The sequence below is a fragment of the Scyliorhinus canicula genome, chromosome 2 (assembly GCF_902713615.1).
Source record: "Scyliorhinus canicula chromosome 2, sScyCan1.1, whole genome shotgun sequence".
NCBI classification, from domain to species: Eukaryota; Metazoa; Chordata; class Chondrichthyes; order Carcharhiniformes; family Scyliorhinidae; genus Scyliorhinus; species Scyliorhinus canicula.
Window position 1 is genome coordinate 133129201 of NC_052147.1, and position 27305 is coordinate 133156505.

The window sequence follows — 27305 nt, forward strand, 5'->3', positions numbered from 1 at the left end:
GGCCAGCAGCAGCAGCAAATTTGGATTTAATCACAATCTGTAACCTCATACCCTGGTGTATCCCTCACTCTAAAATTACCACAAAGCCGGGGATCAGTCCTGGTTCAATGAAGAGTGCAGCGGAACATGCCAGGAGCAGCACCGAGCATACCTAAACTTGAAGTGACAACCTGGTGAAGCTGCAAACAGGACTGTATGCATGCCACACAGCAGAAGCAGCAGACAATGGATAAAGCTAAGCGATCTGGCAATCAATGTATCAGATCAAAGCTCTGCAGTTCTGCCACATTCAGCCGTGAATGTTAGTGGACAATTAGACAGCTAACAGGGCGGGGAGGCTCCCATCGACATCCCAAAGCTTAATGATGGTGAGGCCCAGTACAAGTGCAAAAGATAACCACCTTAAGCCAAAAGCACCGAATAAATGGTCCATGTCAACCTCCATCCAAAGTCCCCACTATCACTTGTAATGGAAAATTGGAAGAATATGACATTTGAAACATGAAAGTAACACTGAGAATGCCTGAGCCTTTTAATGAAAGGGAGAAGTCCCACAAAGGGTTAACAGCAGCAGCCTGTTTAAAAAGCAGACAACTTCACAGACGGAGGAAAACAGATAGGAACAATTCATTCTGATTTACAAGTTAAAAAAGTAATTTGATCGACTTAAATTCTTAAGTTTTATGAAAGGGAACAGTATTTCACAATTCTTTAAGCAATGAATTATTTTATTGAACAATTAAGAAAACAGCCAGAATCTAAAGTTTAAAATAAGGAACAACTGTTAAGTGTGAAAACTTGCTGACATCAGTAATGAGATGAGACAACTGATTTACAAATAAAGGAAACTAGAAGGTGACAAGGTTACACTATGACATACACCATTTTGACGTTAAAAGCTTTTAGAAAATGGCCGAGCCAGAAAAGGATAGAGTCGAAGGGGGTAACCTGAACATGACATCAGCCTAACCCAAAGATGACCCGGTTTGAGTCTGAAAAATCATTAAGAAAAGACATAAATCTGAAAGAATACTGAGAGACTCAGACAAATTTATTACCTGTCAAGCAAAGCGAGCAAGTTCAAAGTAAGTAACGGCAGCCACGCTTGTAACTGATGAGAAACTAACCTTCAACTGTTAGGTGCAAATACCAGAATGGTGTCATTTGTAAAAGTCAGACTGCAAAAATTGCTATAAAAGCCCTGAAAAATGAGCAAAGAATCACTTCTTTCTCGGTGATGGGACGAGCAGCATCTGAAGACCAAGCAACCCAGAGAAGAGAACAGAAGACCAAAAATTAAAGAAAACTGATTGTCAAGATAAGACTTGAAAATCTGCAACTGGTCCGAACAAGAAAAGTTCTTTTTTACCTTTCTGTAAAAGTAGTTTTTAACTTGAAAATAAAGTTAAGGGCAAATTGATAACCTGAAAGAGTGGTTATTATTTTCTTTAGAAAGTTTACTTTATTAGCAAGCCGGACCCGTGGTAAGTAAATAGAATTCTTCTGTGAAGATATGGGTTATGCCGGGGGTTAACTTGAAACACTAGTTTGAACCGAATAGCGCCCACCTAAGCCTGCATAGGAGTCAGGGAGTCAGAATCCCTGCTCACCATTTACAATATCTTGACCCTTTTTGGTATAGGGGGAATTCTAAGAATAGTGGTGAGGTTAAAAATACACACTTCAGACAATTAGATTCAATACATATGTCAAGAAACAGCTGGCTGTAATGAAGGCATGAGCTTCAGAACTAGCTCCATACCTAGCCAAGCTGTTCCATTACACCTCCAACACTGTCATTTATAATGTGGAAAATTGTGTGGGTATGTCCTGTCCTCAAAAGTAGGTCAAATTCAATCTATATCACTGCCCCATCAGTCTTCTCTCACTCATCAGAAAAGTGCCATTGATAGTTTCATCAGCCCCACTTATGCACCAATGCTTAATTTGGATTCCACCAGAGCTAATCAATTTTAGACCAAAATATAGCTTTAGCTCCAAATGTGGATAAAGAGCTGAATTTCAGCTGAGATGAGAATGACTGCCCTTGACATCAAGGCAACATTTAACGGAGTGTAACATCAGTAAGCAAAACTGAATCAATTGGTACCTCCATAGTCATACCTATGAAGTCATACCCAATACAAAGGAAGATAATTGTGGTTGTTGGATACCAATCGGCTCAGCCCCAGGACATTGCTGCAACAATTCCTTAAGGTGATGTCCTAGGCCCAACCACCTTCAATTGCTCATTAATGACCTTCCATCCCTCAGCTTGCAGATGATTGCACAGTGTAAGGTTCGAATTTCCGCTACTCAGATAATGGGTCTTTGCCCAGATACAGCAAGACCAGGAAAACATTCCAGCTAGAGCTGTAACATTCACACAAGTGCCAGGCAATGACCAATTCCAACAAAGGAGAATCTAACTATCTCCCTTTGAGTCAATTACATTACCATCAGCATTGCTGAATCTCCTACCATCATCCCTGGGGTTAACATTGACCAGAAACAGAATTGGACCAGCCACATGAATACTGTGCCTACAAGAGCAAATCAGAGGCTGAGGATTCTGCAGTGAGTAAATCACCTCCTGAATCCCTAAAGCCTGTCTACCATCTACAAGACACAAGTCAGGAATGTGATGGAATAATCCCCACTTGCCTGGATGAGTGCAGCTCCAACTATACCCAGGAAACTCAATACCACACAGGAAGTTTCCTGTCAAGCCTTTTACCATCCTGACTTGGGAATATTTAGCTATTGCTGGGTGAAAAATGCTGGTATAGCTACACCACATAGACTGCGGCAGTTCAAGAAGGCAGCTCACCACCACCTTCTCAAGGGCAATAAAATTAATTTTTTGAAAGGACAAAACTGCCCACTTGATCAGCCCATTCACCACCTTAAACATTCACTCCCACCATCAACGATGCACAGTACCACATACAATATTCACTGCAGGAACTTAGCAAAGCTCCTTCTACAGCACCTTCCAAAGCTACGATTTCTACCACCCAGGAGAACATGGATAGCAGAACTAGGGAACACCACCACCTGCAAGTTCCACTCCAAATCATGACTTTGAAGGATATTGGGCTGGATTCTCCGCCGGCGGGATGCTCTGTTTTGCCAGCAGCCCGGGGATTTCTCAATGGCGTGAGGTTGCCCCACAATGGGAAACCCCATTGACCAGCCGGTGTAATGGAGCATCCCGCCGAAGGGGTAAAAGAGAAATGCGGCGGGGTGGAGAATCCAACCCATTGTTTTTCTTTCACTGTCATTAGTTCAAAATGTGAACACCACACACGCACTAACTGTTGAATAAGTTGGCTCACCACCATTTTTTCAAGAGCATTTAGCAATATATTCTGACCTTAGCAGCAATGCCGAGGTCCAATGAAGCATTCCCTTCAATAACTCTGGCTTCTTTTTCTTCCTTCAAGATGCTCCTTAAAACCCACTTAATTTGGCCAAGCTTTGAGTTATCTGACCGAATAGCTTCTTACGTAGTTAGGCGTCAATTTCTGTATTCAACGCTTGCTTGAAGTGCCTTGGAATGTTCTATACTGTGCAATATACTAATTATTATTATCTTTTATGTAGGGAAAGAATGATCCAAACACGAAAGGGAAATGAGCAGGGAAAATGTGAAGAAAAGAAAATGGAGCAACATGTTGGAGTGAAAAGAAGGGAAACACATAAGAAACAAACAAGGACCGAGAACGGAGGGAAAGGACTGGGCATATAGGTGGGCGGGCACTTGTATGGGGTGAACACGGGCTGGGGGAGGTTCAGAGGGCGGGGTGAACAGGGGGAGCAGAGAACAGGATAAACATAGGATGGGTAGAGGACGGGCTGTACATAGGGTGGGCGGAGAACAGGGTAAACATGGGGTGGGCAGGGAAAGGGCTGAACACGGAGATGGCAGAGGACAGGGTAAACACGAGGTGGGCAGAGGATGAGCTGAACACATGGTGGGCAGAGGGTGTGCTGAACACGGGGTGGGCAGAGGACAGGGTAAACATGGGGTGGGCAGAGGATGAGCTGAACACATGGTGGGCAGAGGGTGTGCTGAACTCGGGGTGGGCAGAGGACAGGGTAAACATGGGGTGGGCAGAGGATGAGCGAACACAGGGTGGGCAGAGGAAGAGGTGAACACGGGGTGGGCAGAGGGTGGGGTGAACATGGGGTGCGCAGAGGGCGGGGTGAACACGGGGTGGGCAAAGGGCAGGGTGAACACGGGGTGGGCAGAGGGCAGAGTGAACACGGGGTGGGCAGAGGGCAGGGTGAACACTGGGTGGGCAGAGGGCAGGGTGAACACTGGGTGGACAGAGGGCAGGGTGAACACCGGGTGGGCAGAGGACGGAGTGAACATGGGGTGGGCAGAGGACGGTCTGAACACGGGGTGGGCAGAGGTCGGGGTGAACGCGGGGTGGGCAGAGGGTGGGGTGAACACGGGGTGGACAGAGGACGGGGTGAACACGGGGTGGGCAGAGGGCGGGGTGAACATGGGGTTCAGAGGATGGGGTGAATCTATGGTCGGGATGGGGTGAACACGTGGGGTGCAGAGGACAGGGTGAACCCAGTGGGAGGTGCATGGAACGATGTGAACATGGGGGGGACGATGTGAACATGGGGGTTCAGAGATGGGGTGAACAGTGGGGGTGTGCACAGGATGGGGTGAATATGGGGGGGTGTGCAGAGGTCGGTGCGAAGGGGGGTGCAGAGGATGGGGTGAAAATGGGGGGGTGCAGACGGTGGGGGGCTGTGCAGAGGACGGGGTGAACATGAGTCATAGATGTTTACAGCATGGAAACAGGCCCTTCGGCCCACCTTGACCATGCCACCCCATTTCTATCACTAAGCTAGTCCCACTTGCCCGCATTTGACACATATCCCTCTATACCCACCCTTCCCATGTAACTGTCTAACTGCTTTTTAAAAGACAAAATTGTACCCACCTCTACCACTGCCTCTGGCAGCTCGTTCCAGATGCTCACCACCCTCTGTGTGAAGAAATTTCTCCTCTGGCCTCTTTTGTATCTCTCACCTCTCACCTTAAAACTTTGCCCTCTCGTTCTGGACTCCTCTACCTTTGGGAAAAGATATTGACTATCTATCTTATCTATGCTCCTCATTATTTTATAGACCTCTATGAGATCACCTCAAAGCCTCCAACGCTCCAGGGAAAAATGTCCCCAGCTTATCCAGCCTCTCCTTATAGCTCAGACTATCAAGTCCCGGTAGTATTCTCGTACATCTCTTCTGCACTCTTTCTAGTTTAACAATATCCTTCCTATAATAGGGTAACCAGAACTGAACACAGTATTCCATGAATGGTCTTACCAATGTCTTGTACAACTTCAATAAGACGTCCCAACTCCTGTATTCAATATTCTGACCAATAAAACCTCGAATGCTGAATGCCTTCTTCACCACCCTGTCCACCTTCAAGGAGCTATGAACCTGTACTCCTAGATCGCTTTGTTCTGTAACTCTCCCCAACTCCCTACCATTAACTGAGTAGGTCCTGCCCTGATTTGATCCACCAAAATGCATCACCTCACATTTATCCAAATGAAACTCCATCTGCCATTCATCGGCCCACTGGCCCAATTGGTCAAGATCCAGTTGCAATCTTATATAACATTCTTCACTATCCTCTGTGCCACCAATCTTGGTGTCAACTGCAAACTTAACCATGCCTCCTACATTCTCATCCAAATCATTTATATATATATATATAACAAATAACAGTGGACCCAGCACCGATCTCTGAGACACACCACTGGTCACAGGCCTCCAGTTTGAAAAACAACCCTCCACAACCACCCTTTGGCTTAGGTCGCCAAGCTAATTTTGTATCCAATTGGTTACCTTACCCTGGATTCCGTGAGATTTAACCTTTTGCAACAACCTACCATGCGGTACCTTGTCAAAGGCCTTGCTAAAGTCCATGTTGGTAACGTCGACTGCACTGCCCTCATCTACCTTCTTGGTTACCCCTTCAAAAAATCCAATCAAATTTGTGAGACATGGCTTTCCCCTTACAAAGCCATGCTGACTTTCCCTAATTAGCCCGTTCCTGTCTAAATGGCTGTAGAGCCTGTCTCTCAAAATACCTTCTAATAACGTACCCACTGCAGAAGTACGGCTCACCGGTTTGTAGTTCCCAGGCTTATCCCTAAAGTCCTTCTTAAACAAGGACACAACATTTGCTACCCTCCAATCTTCAGGCACCTCTCCTGTGGCTGTCGATGATTCAAATATCTCAGCTAAGGGGCCTGCAATTTCCTCCCTAGCCTCCCACAACATCCTGGGATATATTTCATCAGGTCCCGAGGATTTATCTATCTTGATGCGCTTTAATACCTCCAGCACCTCCTTATCTGTAATATGTACACTCCTCATGACATCACTTTTTATTTCCCCAATTTCCCTCACATTCGTGCCTTTCTCAACAGTAAATATTGATGAGAAATATTAATCTAGGAACATGGTGGGATGCAGAGGATGGGATGAACACAGGGGGGTGCTGGGGGCAGGGGGACTTGCAGAGGATAGGGCGAACACCTTGGAGAGGGGGTGCTTGGGGCAGCAGGATGTGCAGAGGACAGGGTGAACGTGGGGGGTGCAGAGAACAGGGAGAACACAGGGGGTGTGCAGAGGGCATGGGGACGTGCAGAGGACCGGCGAACATGGTGGGGGAAGGTGCAGATGAGTGATGACAGGTTTGGCCGGGGGGGGGTACAGGATAGATTGGTGTTCCAGAATGCTGACTTGCAAGAGGGTCACAAATCCAATTTTTCTTTATTTATGGGATGTGGGCGTCATTGGTTAGGTCAGCATTTATTGCCCATCCTTAGTTGCCTTTGAGAATGTGGTGATGAGCTGCCTTCTTAAACCTCTGCAGTCCCTGAGGTATAGGTACACCCACGGTGCTGTTAGGGAGGGTGTTCCAGAATTCTGACCCAGAGACATTGAAGGAAGAGCGCGATATTACCAAGACAGGATTGTGTCATGTGAGAGTCCCTTTAAAAAATGGATGTTTAAGAAATGTACCTTTAAGAAATGGGTGTTTATCAGTGATGTCAGAGAGTGGTGGAGCTGGGCTGTCTGTCAGCTTTTCACTTTCGTTTTAGGCTGTTTGCTGCAGGGTGTGTTTTAGTTTTGTTTTCAGTGTTGGAACTGAAGTCAGACAAAGCAGCTGTGCTGTTGATCTCTCTGCCATGAAAAGACTATCTCGTGATCATTTGGTGAATTCGGAATTATAAATGCTTTCAGTAGTGAATGTAAACCTGATGCGCTTCTGTTAAATGGTGTTTCTTTTGTCTTCTGGATGCTGTTTGGGAAGTTATTAAGGATTACTTAGTAATACAACCTTTGGAGGTTGTATTTGAATTGATGGTTGCTAAGATGTTCACTGTATGTTTTAAAAAGATTAACTTGAGTTCATAGAATAAACATTAAAAAATACTTTTCCATTTCTGCTGTACCACTCTTGGAGAGTGGGCCGTGTTCTCCCCATACCACAATCTATTAAAAGTTGTGGGTCAGGTGAACTCCATGATACACTTTGGGGTGTTCAAAACCCTGGCCCATCACAATTGTGAGTGACTTGGAGGGGGAACTTCCAGGTGATGGTTTTCAAGATACCTGTTCTTGTCCTACTAGATGGTACTGGTCCTGGGTTTGGAAGGTTTTGAAGAGCCCAAAGGTGATCATGAGACCCTGATCGCACACTTATCTCAGGGAATCTGGCATTCACATGCTTGGTAACAGCGAGCAGAGACAAGCAGAACTCATGGGACCTATACAATAGGCATCATCCAGTTTTATCATGAGAGTGGTCATCAATAAAATACACATACATGGAAAGGCACCATATACAGACACACAAACATGCTATACAGACATGCATGCACACAAAGGCACTATACACACAAACAGATAAACACACACATAGTAAATGATGGAGAGTTGAAGCTTACTTTGGACTTCGATCATCTGCACATCTGTCCCATTTTCCAAGATGGTGTCACTAGACGCTGCCGTTTCTGCTTTTCCACTCTTGGATCTCTCATCCAGTTGTGCTTTTAATTTTTTAATCTGACATGAAAAAGACTGATTCAGAATGGAAGGAAATGAAAAGCACACACTCTGAATTTGAATGCAAAAAATGCCAGACCTACAACAAAGGGCTATCCAGATCAAGGTTCTGGCAGAGAGCTGGTCCCCTCAGTCCCAACCACAGAAGACGCCTGCTTCTTCCCGCAATATGGTATTTTACTAATCTCTTCATCACTTGGTTGATTGACATCCATTTCACCCTTATAGTCAGCAGACTAGCAGAGATATTCACCTTGTCAGCTCAAGTGTCTGACCCACCATACCACCCAGACTATGGAAATGAAAGGAACAAGCAACAGAGTAAAACAAAGAAACCTCTCCCATTTGTTCCCCCAACTCAGCTCCCTTACCCTCTTACTTAATCATTCCCCTCCTGCCCTGTCTCCTTTCCCTGCCACCTCTCCTTCATCCTGCCCTTCCAACCCCCAATTCACCTCCCCATGCTCCACAAACCTGTCTGTTGATGCTTCCACCATCTAATTTCCCTTTTAACCTGCCCCCTCACCAACTTCCCTCCTCCAATCTGCCCCCACCTCCCATCCCTGTCCCTCCCTTGATCCAGCGCCTCCCCTCCTTTAGCCCATCTCCTTTGCCCCAGCCTTTCTCCCTTCTCCACCTCCCCCTCACCACCCTGCCCCCACAGAGGGTCCTTACCTGCTCTAATAATGCTTCTTTTTCATCTATGAACTTTATTACCCTAAAATCTGGAGAGAGGGGAAACAAACAGAAAGCTCTTTGTAAACAACTGAAGGTGAAAATCATTGAAGTTTGAAAAAAAGCACACGACTAAAGAGAATGAGGAAATGTTAAAGTTAGTGTAGAAAGTTGAATGAGTTATTCACATACCACAAGGCACGGCAAGGGTCAGCCTAGGTTTAGTTCAACGTCAGTGTGATTGCTGGAACTTCGGGCTGCATGCAAACAGTTTAATCTTCCATTCTGTTTAGCATGCAAATTCTCTACGGTCAAACAGAACTGGAACACAAAATCTCATTATCCTTTTAACTTGGGGTTACATCAAAAATTATAACACACCAGAGATTGAGAACCAGCAGGAGAGAGACAAGGAGGCAGATTGAGACACAGAAATCAGTACACAAACAGGGACAGAAAAAAGGAACAGTAAGAACTCTTACAACACCAGGTTAAATTCCCAACAGGTTTGTTTCGAATCACTGGCTTTCGGAGTGCAGCTCCTTCATCAGGTTAGTCACCCGAGGAAGCAGCTGAGCTCCAAAAGCTAGTGTTTCGAAACAAACCTGTTGAATTTCAACCTGGTGTTGTAAGACTTCTTACTGTACCCATCCCAGTCCAACGCAGGCATCTCTACATCAGAAAAAAGGAAGAAAAAGAGCGAGAGAAGAATAGAGAGATACATAATAAGGAGAACAGGATGAGAGAGCTGAGAAGAGAAATGGAGAGCAACAGCGAGATTAAGACAGAGACACTGAAACAAATACAAAGAAACGAAGAGTGAAAGATCAGAAAGAGAAAGTGACAGAGAAAAGAGAGGGAAATCCTCCAGTAGATTAAAGTCAGCCTCATGCACTGACAAAGTCCAGGGAACATCGGTGCCCACGAAACACAGGACATTCAGTGTTCAGTATTGTCACTGTGCCAGTTGCAAATTTTTGAGTTATGACCAGCCAGTGTCAGAATATGAGGGGGGGGGGGGGGGGGGGGGGGGGGGGCCCTTGGTGTGTTATAACTATGTTAGTGCTCTGTTTGCAGTCGGCTGATTAAGTTTTTGCAAGATAAATATACAATAATCTGTTTTTAAAAACTAGACAACGAGTACAGTTAGTGTGAGCAGACAGCTTATGAAAAGATAAGTGTGAAGTGCAAGGGAGACAAATGTTACATAAGAACATAAGAACTAGGAGCAGGAGTCGGCCATCTGGCCTCAAGCCTGCTCCACCATTCAATGAGATCATGGCTGATCCTTTGTGGACTCAGCTCCACTTTCCGGCCCGAACACCATAACCCTTAATCCCTTTATTCTTCAAAAAACTATCTATCTTTACCTTAAAAACATTTAATGAAGGAGCCTCAACTGCTTCACTGTGCAAGGTATTCCATAGATTCACAACCCTTTGGGTGAAGAAGTTCCTCCTAAACTCAGTCCTAAATCTACTTCTCCTTATTTTGAGGCTATGCCCATCTAGTTCCGCTTTCACCCACCAGTGGAAACAACCTGCCCGCATCTATCCTATCTATTCCCTTCATAATTTTATATGTTTCTATAAGATCCCCCCTCATCCTTCTAAATTCCAACGAGTACAGTCCCAGTCTACTCAACGTCTCCTCTTAATCCAACCCCTTCAGCTCTGGGATTAACCTAGTAAATCTCCTCTGCACACCCTCCAGTGCCAGTACGTCCTTTCTCAAGTAAGGAGACCAAAACTGAACACAATACTCTAGGTGTGGCCTCACTAACACCTTATACAATTGCAGTATAACCTCCCTAGTCTTAAACTCCATCCCTCTAGCAATGAAGGACACAATTCCATTTGCCTTCTTAATCACCTGTTGCACCTGTAAACCAACTTTGTGACTCATGCACTAGCACACCCAGGTCTCTCTGCACAGCAGCATGCTTTAATATTTTATCATTCAAATAATAATCCCGTTTGCTGTTATTCCTACCAAAATGGATAACCTCACATTTGTCAACATTGTATTCCATCTGCCAGACCCTAGCCCATTCACTTAACCTATCCAAATCCCTCTGCAGACTTACAGTATTCTCTGCAAGTTTCGCTTTACCACTCATCTTAGTGTCATCTGCAAACTTGGACACATTGCCCTTGGTCCCCAACTCCAAATCATCTATGTAAATTGTGAACAATTGTGGGCCCAACACTGATCCCTGAGGGACACCACTAGCTACTGATTGCCAACCAGAGAAACACCCATTAATCCCCACTCTTTGCTTTCTGTTAATTAAACAATCCTCTATCCATGCTGCCACTTTACCCTTAATGCCATGCATCTTTATCTTATGCAGCAACCTTTCGTGTGGTACCTTGTCAAAGGCTTTCTGGAAATCCAGATATACCACATCCATTGGCTCCCCGTTATCTACTGCACTGGTAATGTCCTCAAAAAATTCCACTAAATTAGTTAGGCACGACCTGCCCTTTATGAACCCATGCTGCATCTGCCCAATAGGACAATTTCTATCCAGATGCCTCGTTATTTCTTCCTTGATGATAGATTCCAGCATCTTCCCTGCTACCGAAGTTAAGCTCACTGGCCTATAATTTCCTGCTCTCTGCCTACCTCCTTTTTTAAACAGTGGTGTCACGTTTGCTAATTTCCAATCCACCGGGACCACCCCAGAGTCTAGTGAATTTTGGTAAATCATCACTAGTGCATCTGCAATTTCCCTAGCCATTTATTTTAGCACTCTGGGATGCATTCCATCAGGGCCAGGAGACTTGTCTACCTTTAGCCCCATTAGCTTGTCCATCACTACCTCCTTAATGTTAACAATCCTCTCAAGGTCCTCACCTGTCATAGCCTCATTTCTATCAGTCACTAGCATGTTATTTGTGTCTTCCACTGTGAAGACCGACTCAAAAAACCTGTTTAGTTCCTCAGCCATTTCCTCATCTCCCATTATTAAAACTCCCTTCTCATCCTCTAAAGGACCAATATTTACCTTAGCCACTCTTTTTTGTTTTATATATTTGTAGAAACTTTTACTGTCTGTTTTTATATTCTGAGCAAGTTTACTCACATACTCTATCTTACTCTTCTTTATCGCTTTTTTAGTAGCTTTCTGTTGTCCCCTAAAGATTTCCCAGTCCTCTAGTCTCCCACCAATCTTTGCCACTTTGTATGCTTTTTCCTTCAATTTGATACTCTCCCTTATTTCCTTAGATATCCACGGTCGATTTTCCCTCTTTCTACTGTCCTTCCTTTTTGTTGGTATAAACCTTTGCTGAGCACTGTGAAAAATCGCTTGGAAGGTTCTCCACTGTTCCTCAACTATTCCACCATAAAGTCTTTGCTCCCAGTCTACCGTAGCTAGTTCTTCTCTCATCCCATTGTAATCTCCTTTGTTTAAACACAAAACACTAGTATTTGATTTTACCTTCTCACCCTCCATCTGTATTTTAAATTCCACCATATTGTGATCGCTCCTTCCGAGAGGATCCCTAACTATGAGATCATGGGGGCGGTACGGTGGCACAGTGGTTAGCATTGCTGCCTACGGCGCTGAGGACCCGGGTTCGAATCCCGGCCCTGGGTCACTGTCCGTGAGGAGTTTGCACATTCTCCCCGTGTCTGCGTGGGTTTCACCCCCACAACCCAAAGATGTGCAGGATAGGTGGATTGGCTACGCTAAATTGCCCCTTAATTGGAAAAAATAATTGGGTACTCTAAATTTAAAAAAAAACTAAAAAAAAACTATGAGATCATGTTGGGGGCTGGTTTAGCTCACTGGGCTAAATCGCTGGCTTTTCAAGCAGGCCAGCAGCACGGTTCGATTCCCGTACCAGCCTCCCGGACAGGCTCCAGAATGTGGCGACTCAGGGCTTTTCACAGTAACTTCATTGAAGCCTACTTGTGACAATAAGCGATTTTCATTTTTTCATTTTCATGAATCAATCCTGTCTCATTACACAGGACAAGATCTAGGACCGCTTGTTCCCTCGTAGGTTCCATTACATACTGTTCTAGGAAACTATCGCGGATACATTCTATAAACTCCTCCTCAAGGTTTCCTTGACCGACCTGGTTAAACCAATCGACATGTAGATTAAAATCCCCCATGATAACTGCTGTACCATTTCTACATGCATCAGTTATTTCTTCGTTTACACCAGAAAGTTACTGAGAACTGCCACAAAATGAATCTCACATTCTACAGTTCACACTTCCAAATGTTCTGTCTATACCAGAATCTCAAATGGTATTTTACCAATGCTGTTCTCAAGAATACTGCCCTGCACAATGATGGGACAGGGATCGGTGTCTTCCCGCACGCACATTGTTACCTCCGGTTTCTCCTGAGGGATCTATGCTTGGCCCCCTCTCATTTCTCATCTATATGCTGCTCCTTGGTAACTTATCTAAAAACACAGCATCAGTTTCTGGATGTACACAAACAACATCACCATCACTCTCAACCCTTTCCCACTGACTAAATTGCATGATTGATTGTCTGCCATCCATTTTCCAAATGTAGCCATTGTCTTTGGTTCCCAGTACAAAAATAATTTCCGAGCCACCCACTTGATCCCACTCCCTGGCAACTGTGAGGCTGAACCAGAATTGGCAACTTTTGTGTCATATTTGACCCCAAGATGGGAATCTGACCATATTTCTGTGCAATCACACCCTAATATCATCCATCACTACCCCAGTTTAGCTCACTTGCCACTACAACCCCCATTCATCCCTTTTTTTGATTCTGGACATGACTCTTCCAATGTGCCACCACCCACTTTCTACCCTTGTAAACTTGAACTCATCAAAAATCCTGCCAGTATCCTTCCTCGCACTAAGTCCCGACATGCTCACCATTCACCTCTGTGCTCACTTACCCACCTTGTCTCCTAAAGCAGCAAAACCTTAATTTAAAAATTCCCACCCTTATTTTTAAAACTCGCTATGCCTCACCCCTCACTACTTCCGTTATTTCCTATAGTCCCACCACCCTCTGAGATCTCTGCATTCCACTAATTCCAGCTGCCTGAACATTCCCAGTTATAACCATTGGTGGCCATGCCTTCAGCTGCCAGAGCTGTAAGCTCTGAAACTCCCTCTCTAAAGCTTTCTGCCTTGCTATCCATCGCTTTTTTAAGAGATGTCCCTTTAAACCTACCTCTTTGATCAGACTTTCTTTTAAATTTAGAGTGCCTGATTCTTGTTTTTTCCAATAAAGGGGCAATTTAACGCGGCCAATTCACCTACCCTACACATCTTTTTGAGTTTTGGAGGTGAGACCCACAAAGACACGGGGACATATGTAAACTCCACATGGACAGTGACCCAGGGCCGGGATCGAACCTGGGTCCTCGCCGCCATGAGGCAACAGTGCTAATCACTGCTCCCCGTGCTGTCCCACTTTGATCAGACTTTTGTTCAATCCTAATATTTCCTTCTGTGGGTCAGTGTCAAATGTTATTGTGTAACTCTTCTGTGAAGCACATGGGGATGATAGACTATGTTAAAGGTGCCATTGAAATACAAATTGTCGTTGACTGCGATCCTCACACAGTATTGGCATTGGGTTATGTGTCTGTGTTTCCTTACATAGTGATGGGTCTGGGTTATGTGTCTGTCATTCCTCACACAGTACTGGGATTGGGTTCGGTGTCTGATTCCTCACAGAAATTGGATGGAGTTCTGTGTCCTTCATTCCTCACACAGGAATGGGATTGGTTTTGGTGCCCGATTCCTCACCCAGTAATAGGATTGGGTTCGGCGTCTGTGTTTTCTCACACAGTAATGGGATTGTGTTCTGTGTCTATGATTCCTCACGCGGTATTTGGATGGGGTTCTGTCTCTGTGATTCCTCACACCGTAATGATATGGAATTCTGTGTCTATTATTCCTCAGACGGTATTGCGATGGGTTCCTCGTATGATTACTCACACAGCAATGGGGTTGGGTTCTGTGTCTGTGATTCCTCACACAGTATTTGGATGAGGGTCATTGTCTGATTCCTCACACAGTGGAACTGATGAATTTGAGAGTTCTGGGAGCTTTGCTCTGTCATGAACCCATGTGGAACCTCAGCAGGATGTGTGTAATACATACATAAAGTCAGGGAAATTGCAGAAAACCTAAGGTCAGCCAACTGTGGCAAGGACGCCTTTCTAATAAAGCTGGTAGACAAATGGAAACATTTAGTTATGCTCACAAACAGAATGTGTGGACACCACAGTCTCAAATTCAACTACAGTAGGAGCACAGAACTGGTGGGAGCAAATCAGCTGCCTCCCCTTTGCTGAGCTCTTGCTGAAGAGCAGTTTTTCTGTCCAGTGTGTTCTCTAAACAGCAAAATAAGAAGTCTTACAACACCAGGTTAAAGTCCAACATGTTTGTTTCAAACATTAGCTCTCAGAGCACTGCTCCTTCTTCAGATGAATGAAGAGGTATTTCCAGAAACATATATATAGACAAATTCAAAGATGCCAGACAATGTTTAGAATGCGAGCATGAGCAGGCGATTAAGTCTTTACAGATCCAGAGATAGGGGTAACCCCAGGTTAAAGAGGTGTGAATTGTCTCTAGCCAGGACAATTGGTAGGATTTTGCAAGCCCAGGTCAGATGGTGGGGGATGAAGGTAATGCAACATGAATCCAAGATCCCGGTTGAGCCGCACTCATGTGTGCGGAATGTGGCTATAAGTTTCTGCTCGTTCCAAGTTCCACACACATGAGTGCGGCCTCAACCGGGACCTGGGATTCATGTCGCATTATATTCATCCCCCACCATCTGATCTGGGCTTGCGAAATCCTACCAACTGTCCTGGCTCGAGACAATTCACATCTCTTTAACCTGGGGTTATCCCTATTTCTGGATCTGTAAAGATTCAATTACCTGCAAATGCTCGCATTCTAAGCATTGTCTGGCATCTTTGAATTTGTCTATATATATGTTTCTGGAACAAACCTCTTCATTCACCCGAGGAAGGAGCAGCGCTCCGAAAGGTAGTGTTTGAAACAAACATGTTGGACTTTAACCTGGTGTTGTAAGACTTCTTATTTTGCTCACCCCAGTCCAACGCCGGCATCTCCACATCATGGCTAAACAGCAAAAGCAGCATTAAGTGATGAGTAGCATGCAAATTGGCCCTGAGGGGAATACCATGAGAAATCACACTGAATGTATTGTCAAATTCCAGAACTCACTGTGCTACCACATAGCGGCTTCCCTCAAATTTCCCACTTTCAGCCCAAGGGCCTGCTAAATGTCCACTCCCTAACTGCCCACTGGAGAGCGCAGAGGGTTTACACAAACACATCACACAATGTCTTCCACTTAGCATCCCCCCCCCCATAAAGGAATGGATTTTTCTTGGGCTGCAGTTCCATGGCTGTAGTTTGCCTTCCGAAACTCTCCTCGGGTACCCACTCATCGTGTGCATGTCAGTCCAGGTAGGCACAATACAGTTGAATAGAGTATGGCATCGCCGCCAAGTCCAATCCCCACCTCAACTATCATAACCACACGAGCACACTTTCCAGCACTGGCAGCTAATGAGCACACGGAATCGGAGTGATAAACAGGCTAGAAGCAGTACTCCTGCTAGCATCCAGTGCCACTGCAGGGAAACTGTAAGCCTGGGCTAACGATGCAAGGTAGTTCATGCTGGTCAGAGTGCTACTTGGGACAGGGGCTAGAGAAGCCCAGCAAAGTGAAGAGATTAAGTTCTCTCAGATCCAGGGGTATTGATAAAGGTGGAGTACAGCAGAGTGCTGCCATCTGCTGTAACGGGGGAGAGACACAATAGAGACTTTGGTCAATAATTATTATGCGGAGATTTATTGGAAGTCCCGATTTTAGCACGGCGATGTCAAGGGCAGTAGATTCACATGGCAGCATGAGGCATTCAGCTATTTTTAGCCTTGGCCCTCATCATTATCTGAGAGGACAAACTCCTGCCTGGCTGCCAAAAGTGGGCTTCTCCCCTCCTAGGGGTCGATGATTAGGAGAAAAGGCACATATTAAATCTGCACAAACACCCAAACCTACCTGCATCCAAACCCACTGACACATGCACCTGCACACACACCAGCACATGTACCCAAACACACACTGCACTTGCACAGGTGACCTTGCTGTTTCTTCCCTTCCCAGCCAATAGGACACTGGGACATCCTGTATCACCACAACCCCTGCCCTGGCTAAGACCAGTTAACTGAGTACAGTCTGGAGGCTTCCCTGTGTGGTTCAGTAGCACCTCAGTCAGTTATTAGCTCAGTCACTGGAAGAGCTGCATCTTCCTGTATTTTGAATGAAAAAAGCTGGATCCTTATAAACAAGAGCGAGTGTCCTACCAAAGCTACTAATATGAAAATAGCCTTTTCCTTGAGACACGTTTTCAAATTGATTGCGTCACAATTAAATTTAAAGCACAAGGTACAGAATGAATCCAAGCATAGAACAATTTGATCAAAATCTACAGAATTGACATTTTATTCAGATTCCAGCCCAGTGATGCAGTGTCACATCATGTTTACGCAATGCAGCTGCTTTAAGACAATTTGAGGCACTAATCCATTGCAAAGCTGTAACATAATGTTAAACACAGTTGCCCAGTGTACATTGGCTTCTCAACTCACTCAAATATCTATATACAAGGCAATTAACAATAATTCATTTGGCTTCACATACAACCTGTGTTACATGAAATCACTGATCTATCATTGTTCAGGGTACCTAAGAGCCACTCAGGTGTACCCATTTCACAGCTAACAGAAGCTTAGAGGTAAGGTCATATTCTGAAGGTCCAAATATGAACACAGTAGAATAGCAGTGAGAGCATGGGGATAGAATCAGCACAGGTACAGATACTTATAATATATAGTCAGCAGTCAGGTGGAATATCAAAATATTTAGTCAACAAGCAGACGGGAAGTATCATATAGCTTACAGTCTGCATAGGAACACTAGATGAATTATACGGGAAACAGTCTGCAAAGGGACAGCCATTAATTAACCTATGCAGTATATAGGCTGCTCAGGGACAGGCTGTATCTTATATAGAATAAAGTCTGCATAAGGACTTTGTGGACAAAAATGTGTGTATATCCAAGATATAAATTACCCTTGCTCCTGTGCTCTCCTGAAGGTACCCATTCTCACTCAGGAATGAGTTACACTATTACTGGCAAACATTCTCACGTCCAAGTGCCATGTCAGAATACTATTCAACAACTGAGTTCAATTGTGCTCTCACCAATACCCTACACAACTGTATTCTCCAGCTCGAGTTTCTGGATAGGGATCAGGAGCAGGAATACTGGCTAATTTCCACTCCCTCTAACACAGGGCTCAATGGACAGGGATCAGGAGCAGGATAATTGCCTGTGGAATAGTAAATGGTTCTCTCTTCAAATACTTTTCCTCTCGTTTGTAAATTTTCCATCATCGCCCAGTTCTCAAAAAAACAACCCTTGGCCCCATTGTCCTTGCGAACCACAGTTCCATCTCCAAACTTCCTTTCCTCTCCAAAGTCCCTGAATGTGTTGTCACCTCCAAATCTGTCCCCATCTTTCCCTCATTCTTCCAATCAGGTACTGCCGCAGTACTGGAACGGCTCTTATCAAAGTCACAATGACATCTCTGTGACTATGACAAGGTAGATTATTCCTCCTGACTCGTACTGAACTGTCTGCAGCCTTTGACATAGTTAACCACACCTTGACAACATCATCTGAAAGCACATTGCTACTTTTCACAGATGTACTGCTGACATCCCCTCTACTTCACCACCATTTCTCCTCCACGGTGCCAAATTATCAGACATGTCGTCCAGGTGAGCAGAAATTTTGTCAAGTTAAACATTGGGAAGATTGATGCCATTGTCTCAGTCCCCATTATGGCTCCACTCCAGAGATATTGACTCCATCGCTCTCCATAATAGCTATCTGAGGCTGAACCGTGTTGTTTGCAATGTCGGTGTCATATTTGATCCGGAGAGGAGCTTCTGATGACATGCCTGCACTAAGACTACCTATTTCCACCTCTGTAACATCGCCTGACTCTCAGCTCAACTTGTGCTCAAGTCAACCTCATTCATACCATTGTTATATCCAAACTCAACCATTCAGATGCACTCCTGACTGGTTTTCCATGTTCTGCCCTTCATAATTCGATGTCATCCAAAACTCTGCTGTGTTCTTACACGTGCCAAGTCCAATCCCCATCACCCCTATGCTCACTGACCTGTGCTTACTCTTAATTTTAACATCTTAATTTTAAAATTCTTATTCTCGTTTCCAGATCTCTCCATGGTCTCACTCTCCCTATTCCTGTAATCTCCTCTGGCCCCTCAACTTCGGAGATATCTGCATTCATCTAATCTAGCCTTTTGATCATCCCTGAATTTAAATGCTCCCCCATTGATGGCTGAGCCTTCAGCACCAAGGCACTAACTCCATAATTCCCTCCCAAAACTCCCCTAACTCTCTTTCTTCTAAGATGCACCTTTAAACTAAAATGCTCCTCTTCAGCAAGCTTTAATATCATCTTGTATGGCTCAATGTCAAATTTTGCTTTGTAACGTTTCTGTGAAGCTCCTTGGGATGTGTTATCAGGTTAAAGGTGCTGTATAAATAGGGGTTGTTATTGATGGTGAAACATGGCCGATCTCCCCAGCTCTCTAACCGAGGACTTACTGAAGGATGAGAAGTAGGAACACAAAAAATAGGAGCACAAATGGACCACAAACCCGTTGAGCCTGTTTCATAATATGGTCAGGGGTGATCTTGGGCTTCAACTCCACTTCTTTGTCCATTCACCATATCCCTTGATTCCCTGAGAGATCAAACATTTGTGGATCCCAGCCTTAAATGTTTTCAGTGATGAAGGATCCACAACCCTCACAATCACAATCGTTTGTGTGAACAAATTTCTCATCTCAGCCCCTTATCCTGAGACTCTATTTTGTATTTTAGATTCCCTGGGATCACTGGGCATTGATTAGGAGCAGAAGCCTCGGCTGACTTGCTCTGCCTAACCCAGGGTGTTGAGGCCAGCCGCAGTACCTTTACTACAGTACTGCTCTCCACAGAAGACAGGTACTGGATCCAGGGACCCTCCAATGTCCAATACCACATTGACCAATAATTGTATCCATTGAGAAATTAGGGGGCACTCTGTAAACTCAACTGCATGATTGACTTCATGTGCAAAACATCTCTTTAAACAACGTGCTGGAATGTGGTCTATTAAATTTATAGTAAGAAGTCTTACAACACCAGGTTAAAGTCCAACAGGTTTGATTCAAACACGAGCTTTCGGAGCGCAGCTCCTTCCTCAGGTGAATCACCTGAGGAAGGAGCTGCGCTCCGAAAGCTCGTGTTTGAATCAAACCTGTTGGACTTTAACCTGGTGTTGTAAGACTTCTTACTGTGCTCACCCCAGTCCAACGCCGGCATCTCCACATCATATTAAATTTATGGCATGGCAACAGTAAGTGTCAGAACTGATAACCATGGCTTTAGGCTTCTATTTAATACTCAAATAGCAGCTTCATAGCATTAAGTATAATAACTTAAAACAAGCTGCCAAGGCAGTCCATGAGGAATGGGTAAGGAAGAGACCCACTGTGGGTAAAGAATCAGCACTTCATGGAAAACTGTGAAAGAACAGGTAAATATGCAAGATGGGGGGGAGACTAGTGCAAGTGGGAGGTGGTGAAGTAGGACCGAGCATGGCTCAGAGTATAGTGCAAATAACAGTTCATGGCTAAATCTAAATCTTATAAATGACAAATATATAATTTTATATTAAAATAACATTTCTGACACAGTGCAGTACTACAGTTTGGTTTCGATAGTGCGATTTACTGACTGCTGGTTGACCTCATGATAGCGAACAGTCTTCTTTGCTTTTGCTTTTTCGCTTTCCATCCTTTCCTGCATCAGCCATTGTTACTCGTTGCACCATTTCATCTCCTCCCTGCCCACCGTGTTCTCCTCCCTGCTCATGATGTGTTAGCACTCCAACCCCACTGTTATCTGTGTTGGGTCTCACATGGTCAATGGACCCTGCACTCACAATGGGCTGAGGGTCAACCTCAATTCCAGCACCCACCTTTCCCTTTTGCTCTGTGCCTTCAGGCATCTCCTTCTTATCCAGAGTTTCATCTTCTAATATCTCACTCGTCTCATCATCCCACTCAAACTTATGTCCTTCCTCAGCATCCTCATCATCCCCTCTGAGCTCTTGCTCCTCCACATCAGTTTGAGAGACTGGTGCATCATCTGCCTTTTCTTTTCTTGTCTCACAGCGCTGTGCTTTGTCTGGCTTCTTGCTGGTCCCAGAGCTGTTTCCTTCCTCCTTTACAGGAACTTCTCTCTTTCCATCCTGCATTATCATTCCTTGGCCTATAACATTTACCAAGACAACTCCACTCTTTACAGGGCCTTGTTGCAAACTCTCTTGTGCTACTTCCTCAGACTCTTTGTTCAATTCATATATTGTCCTTTCATCAAGGTAATTCACAACCTCTGCTGACATCTGAGCCTTTTCCCCAAACTCTTCAAAGCTGCTACTGGTCTCTGGTACTTGCCTTATTTGTTCCCCGTTCTTCACTGGCATACCCTCCTGTCCTGTTGCCTCTTCAGTAATTTCAGTCTCCTCTTTTGTTGGTGTTCCTTGTTCACCTTTTCTGTCTGTTACTTGATGAACATCCTGGGTATTATTCTCTGGTGTGTCCTCATTAGTTTCTTCAATGCATTTGCTTTGTATTTGGTTCCCTTTACCACTCTCTTGTACCACAACACTTACCTGTCCACTTGAATCACACTCAGTTACATCAACCCCTTTCTTTTCTTCAATTTCTTTTTCTGTCTTTACTGTCTGGAGATCAGGAAACACTGCTTCTTTTGAATTTTCAGCTATATTGACCTCCTTCCCCATTTCTTCCACAATTCCCGCCATATTATTGAAAAGTAGCTTCTCACTCTCCAGTTCAAAACTGACCTCCCCCTCTCTGGGATCTTTGATGTCATCCATCTCCTCCTCTTGGTGCCTTTTATGTCACCCTCCTTTTCTGGGGGACCTTCGCCCTCAGTCGCGTCTTCTGGAGGACCTTCAACCTCACCCTCTTCTCTGAGACCTTTGATCTCGCCCTCCTTTTCTGGGGTACTTTTGACCTCACCCTCTTTTCTGGGACCTTTGACCCCTCCCTCTACTTCTGGGACACCTCCGACCTCACCCTCCTCTTCTCTGGGACCTTTGACCACAACCTCCTCTTCTGGGGCACTTTTGACCTTGCCCTCCTCTTCTGGGGCATCTTTGACCTTACCCTCCTCTTCTAGGGCACCTTTGACATCACCCTCCTCTTCTGGGGCACCTTCTACCTCGTCCTCCTCTTCTCTGAGACCTTTGACTCGAGCCTCCTCTTCTAGGACACTTCCGATCTCACCCCCCTCTTCTCTAGGACCTTTGACCCCGGCCACCAATTCTGGGAAACCTCCGACCTCACCTTGCTCTTCTCTGGGATCTTTGACCTCGCCCTCCTCTTTTGGGGCACTTTTGACCTCACCCTCCTCTTCTGGGGCATCTTTGACCTTACCCTCCTCTTCTGGGGAACCTTTGACCTTGCCCTCCTCTTCTGGGGAACCTTTGACCTTGCCCTTCTCGAATCGGAATCCTTCAACCGCACCCTCCTCTTCTGGGGCATCTTTGACCTCACCCTCCTCTTCTGGGGCATCTTTGACCTTGCCCTCCTCTTCTGGGGAACTTTTGACCTCGCCCTTCTCGACTCGGAAACCTTCAACCGCACCCTCCTCTTCTGGGGCATCTTTGACCTCACCCTGCTCTTCACTGGGACCTTTGACCTCACCCTTCACTTTTAGGGCACTTTGGACCTCACCCTCCTCTTCTGGGGCATCTTTGACCTTACCCTCCTCTTCTGGGGAACCTTTGACCTTGCCCTCCTCTTCTGGGGAACTTTTGACCTCGCCCTTCTCGACTCGGAAACCTTCAACCGCACCCTCCTCTTCTGGGGCATATTTGACCTCACCCTGCTCTTCACTGGGACCTTTGACCTCACCCTTCACGTTTGGGGCACTTTTGACCTCACCCTCCTCTTCTGGGGCATCTTTGACCTTACCCTCCTCTTCTGGGGAACCTTTGACCTTGCCCTCCTCTTCTGGGGAACTTTTGACCTCGCCCTTCTCGACTCGGAAACCTTCAACCGCACCCTCCTCTTCTGGGGCATCTTTGACCTCACCCTCCTTTTCTGGGGCACTTTCTACCTTGCCCTCCTCTTCTCTGGGACCGTTGACCCCAGCCTCCTCTTCTGGGACACCTCCGATCTCACCCCCCTCTTCTCTGGGACCTTTGACCTCACCCTCCTCTTTTGGGGCAATTTTGACCTCATCCTCCTCTTCTCTGGAATCTTTGACCTCACCCTCCTCTTCTGGGGAACCTTTGACCTTGCCCTCCTCTTCTGAGGAACCTTTGACCTCGCCCTTCTCGACCCGGAAACCTTCAACCGCACCCTCCTCTTCTGGGGCGTCTTTGACCTCACCCTCCTCTTCTGGGGCACCTTCTCCCTCGCCCGCCTCTTCTCTGGGACCTTTGACCCCAGCCTCCGCTTCGGGGACACCTCCGATCTCACCCCCCTCTTCTCTGGGACCTTTGACCTCATCCTCCTCTTCTCTGGGATATTTTACCTCGCCCTCCTCTTCTGGGGTACCTTTAACATCCTTATCTTCTGGGGCACCGTTGACCTCGCCATCCTCTTCTGGGGCACCTTTGACTTCACCCTCCTCTTCTGGGACACCTTCTACCTCATCCTCTTCTCTGGGACCTTCGACCTCACTCTCCTCCTCTGGGGCACCTTCTACCTCGTCCTCCTCTTCTCTGGGATCTTTGACTTCACCCTCCTCTTCTGGGGTACCTTTTACCTCGCCCTCCTGTTCTGGGGTACCTTTGACCTCACCCTCCTCTTCTGGGGCACCTTTGACCTCACCCTTCTCGACTCTGAAACCTTCAACCGCACCCTCGTCGTCTGGGCGACCTTTGACCTTACCCTCCTCTTTTTCAAAACCGTTGAATTCACTTGCACTGGAGCCTTGGGCCTCACTTTGATCTCCTTTGACCTTAACCTCCTCTGGAACTTCTACCACAACTTGAACCTTTTCATGATTTTCAATCTCACTTTGACCATCACTGTCATTAGTTTCACCCTCTTTTTCTCCTTGACCCTTGACCTGACCACAATGGGAATCGTTCATCTCATCTTCATATTTTCTGGTATTTTTCACTTTACTCTCCCCTTTCCCATGATCACTCTCCTTTTTTATTTCCCTTTTATAGCCTTTGCCTTCAGTGTTGTGCCCTCTGACCTCCCTTTCACCTCCTTGGGCCTTGATGTCATCCATATCCTCATTCTCTCCGTAGCTCCTGGCTTCATCGTTACCGGGGTTTTTGACTTCCTCTTCAACTTCTCCATGACCCTTGACATTATCCTTGTCATAATTCATGACATTACTTTCAATTCCTGTGGCCTGATTCTCAGCCTCAATCCCGACCTTTGTTTCTCCTCCAGTTGGTGTCATTTCCTGGAGATAGCCATGCTTCAATTTACCTTCTACTTTTCCTTGCTGCATCATCTCACTGGCTCCATCACCTTGCTCTGCACCTGGACCTGACTCAGCTTCAACTGGTGGTACTTCTTTCTCCAGTCCCTGGTCCTTCACTTCTCCATCCTGTAAACAGCCTTCTACCCTGCCTGTAACAGTACCCTCATCTCTCCAATCAGGATCCTCACCAGTTACAATAAGCTGCTTTACTTCATCCCCTACTATTAATCCATTCACCCCTTTCAGATGACAAGCAACCTCTTCATCCACCTCCACCTCCTTCTGGGCTGCCTGTGATAGTGAATTAGTCCCGGTCTCAACTTTTTCTGCCAATTTCTCCACTTCTTCCTCTAGCTCTACTGAGGTTCTGGATGCATTGTCCACTGGCTGCTCACTTCTATTTTGATCAATTCTTTCCTCATTCTCAGCTCCATCCTGCACTGGACAATCAAAATAATTCACACCCTCTCCACCTGACCCAAATTGTCCATTCTGACCTGGTGCAAAGCTCAACACTTGTTCTGCTTCTCGATTCTCCCTGGCCAGATCATTGTGAAAACTCTCTGAGCAAATTTCAGTTTCCTGTGCTGTACAATAAAGCTCTGTATCCCCTATAGCTACCTGCTCAGGCCCTGTTTCCTTGACGACCATTCCATCCAATTCTTTTGCTTCAACATGGACAGATTCAGGTTTCTCCTGCTTCCGAGTCAACTTTTCCCCTTTCATTTGAACCAATCCTCCCTCCACCTGGGTGACCTCCTCATCCTGATCTCTTGTCTCCCCCGATAGTTCGTGCCCACACATGTGTTGTTGCAAAATTTCGATTGCATTTTCTAGCACCAGTTGCACTACTTTCTGGGTTTCCTCCATAATTGCTTGATTGTCAGCTCCTGTCCCAACACTGTCAACATGCACGACCACCAAGTCATTTCCAACTTCTGGGTGCGTTTCCTCCCTAATCCCGCCATTTGTACCCTGTTCCCCTATGTGACGCGGCCTCCTCCTATTATGATTGAGATTCTGGTTTATATCCACATGCACATGCTTCCCCTTCGCACCAAAGTCACTCTCATTCTCCTCTCTGCTACCGCAGCTCTGATTTCCCTCTCCAGATCCCAGGATACTGTTCATTCCCTCAGATACCTCTTTACCTCCAAGTTTTTGTGTGTCACATGCACTTTGCTCTCCATCGTCAAGATTGGCTGCAGTATGTTCTATCTGGTTTGAGTCTCCATTATCCCTTATAGTCATTGCTGGTGTTTCACTCTCAGTCAGTTCCTCACACTCCTCAGTTATGTCCTTTTCTTGTACATTATCCATTAACATCTCCCGATTCCCAGTCTCCTTCATCTGTTCATCAATTCCAGTATTCTGCAAGATTCCTCTTTTCCCAACAGTCTCCAAAATCTCATTCCTCATTTGCAATTCGTGGCTTTCTCCTATAAGGACCATTGGAAGAGGTGAAGACATTGTGTCCCTGAGTGAACCATCCACAATTATAAACTTCCTCTACAGATTTCCAATTTGCCAAGCATTTATCATGTCCAGGTTCTTCTGGTTGTCATTTTAAAACATTTAATGCGTGATCCACCAGCTGCGTTGTGCCCGTGCGAGAGAGCAACCCGGCTGGTAGATCCTGGGAGAGGCTTCCCAATAACCTTTACACTTCTGGGGTATACCCAAGTCCTGCGGAAGCATCAAAATCAGATTCCTGTCCAGAAGGGGCGCTTTAAACCTAGGATCTATCGGTCTTTAGAGATCTACCAGCCTCCTCGGAGAGGCTGCAGCCAGGCGCCATTCAGTACTGGTCTACTCAAGCATGGACCAGGTGAAATGGCACCGTGGGGAGGGATGTCCCGGGCTATCAGAGGCACCTTGGTGGCCAGGGATAGTTCAGGTGGCCCCCGTGGCCCTCCCCCTGGAAACATGGGCATCTTGCCACAGCCCAGCTGGCACCTTGGCACTGCCAGGATGCCAGTGCGAGTGTGCTCAGGTGCCAGGGTGGCACTGTCAAGGGTCAGGGCCCCAGGTGGGGGGGGGGGGGGGCATGCTGATGAAAAGAGGGTGGAGGGGTGTATGAAGGGCGTGCAGAGCAGGTAAGTAAGGGCCTCTGGGAGGTTGAGGGGGTGAAAGATGGTGGTCCTGGAAGGGGGCATGGGGGACCCCGTAGCGGGGTATCCTCACCTGGGTGTGTCTGGGATAGTGTCCATGTGTGGGGGGGACCCATAAGCTCACTTAAAAATCGGGGCACCCTTTCCGAGTTCAGCTCCCCAGTGCTGAAAACAATTTCCAAGTGTGGGCTAAACAAGTGAGAAACTCCCCAGGGCCCAAACAAGTGACTAAGGGCTGGATTCCTCCACCCCATCCGTCACAAGACAGCCACGGGCGGGACGCGGACCATGTAAATGTCCATTGACATCAGGCGCGTATTTCTGGTGGCTGGAGAATCCTGTCCTAAATGTCGTTTGATAACAGTGGGGAACAACTCCATGCAAAACCACCAAAAATAAACTTGGAAATTATTCTGTTAAATTCGACCCTTGGTGTAAAAAGGCTTCCTTACAGCCTCAAACGTACTTCAATAACACTCTGTTCAGCTTCAAAAAACATATTAAAACATAATTGGAGAATTTAATTTGACCTCAAATCTGTTCAATTATTTCACATTGAGAACAGGACAAAATCCACCAATTTACCTTTATTCCAGACAAGGTGAGGGGAGGAGTCAGTAATTAACTTAAAACGGCCACTGAGTGATTGACCCACTTTGATATCTCTTTGCAAAAAGAGAAAATTGGGCTGCTGCAGTAACACGTATATGCCAATAGGCGGTGATACTGCTGCATGCACAATGATGGATTGATCCACATTTAAGAATGGCCATT

The 27305-nt window shown here is 45.9% G+C and overlaps 1 protein-coding gene across 1 annotated transcript in view; it reads right to left on the reverse strand.

The window, feature by feature from the left end:
• LOC119962274 overlaps positions 1–27305 on the reverse strand; it is a 222642-nt gene that overhangs the window by 11718 nt on the left and 183619 nt on the right. The window contains exons 23-27 of the mRNA XM_038790261.1: positions 21725–25859; positions 20918–21620; positions 15011–15140; positions 8788–8837; positions 7995–8112 (exon numbers count right to left, since the gene is read on the reverse strand). Of these exons, the coding sequence (XP_038646189.1) occupies positions 7995–8112; positions 8788–8837; positions 15011–15140; positions 20918–21620; positions 21725–25859 (5136 nt within the window). The remainder of the gene's footprint in view (positions 1–7994; positions 8113–8787; positions 8838–15010; positions 15141–20917; positions 21621–21724; positions 25860–27305) is intronic.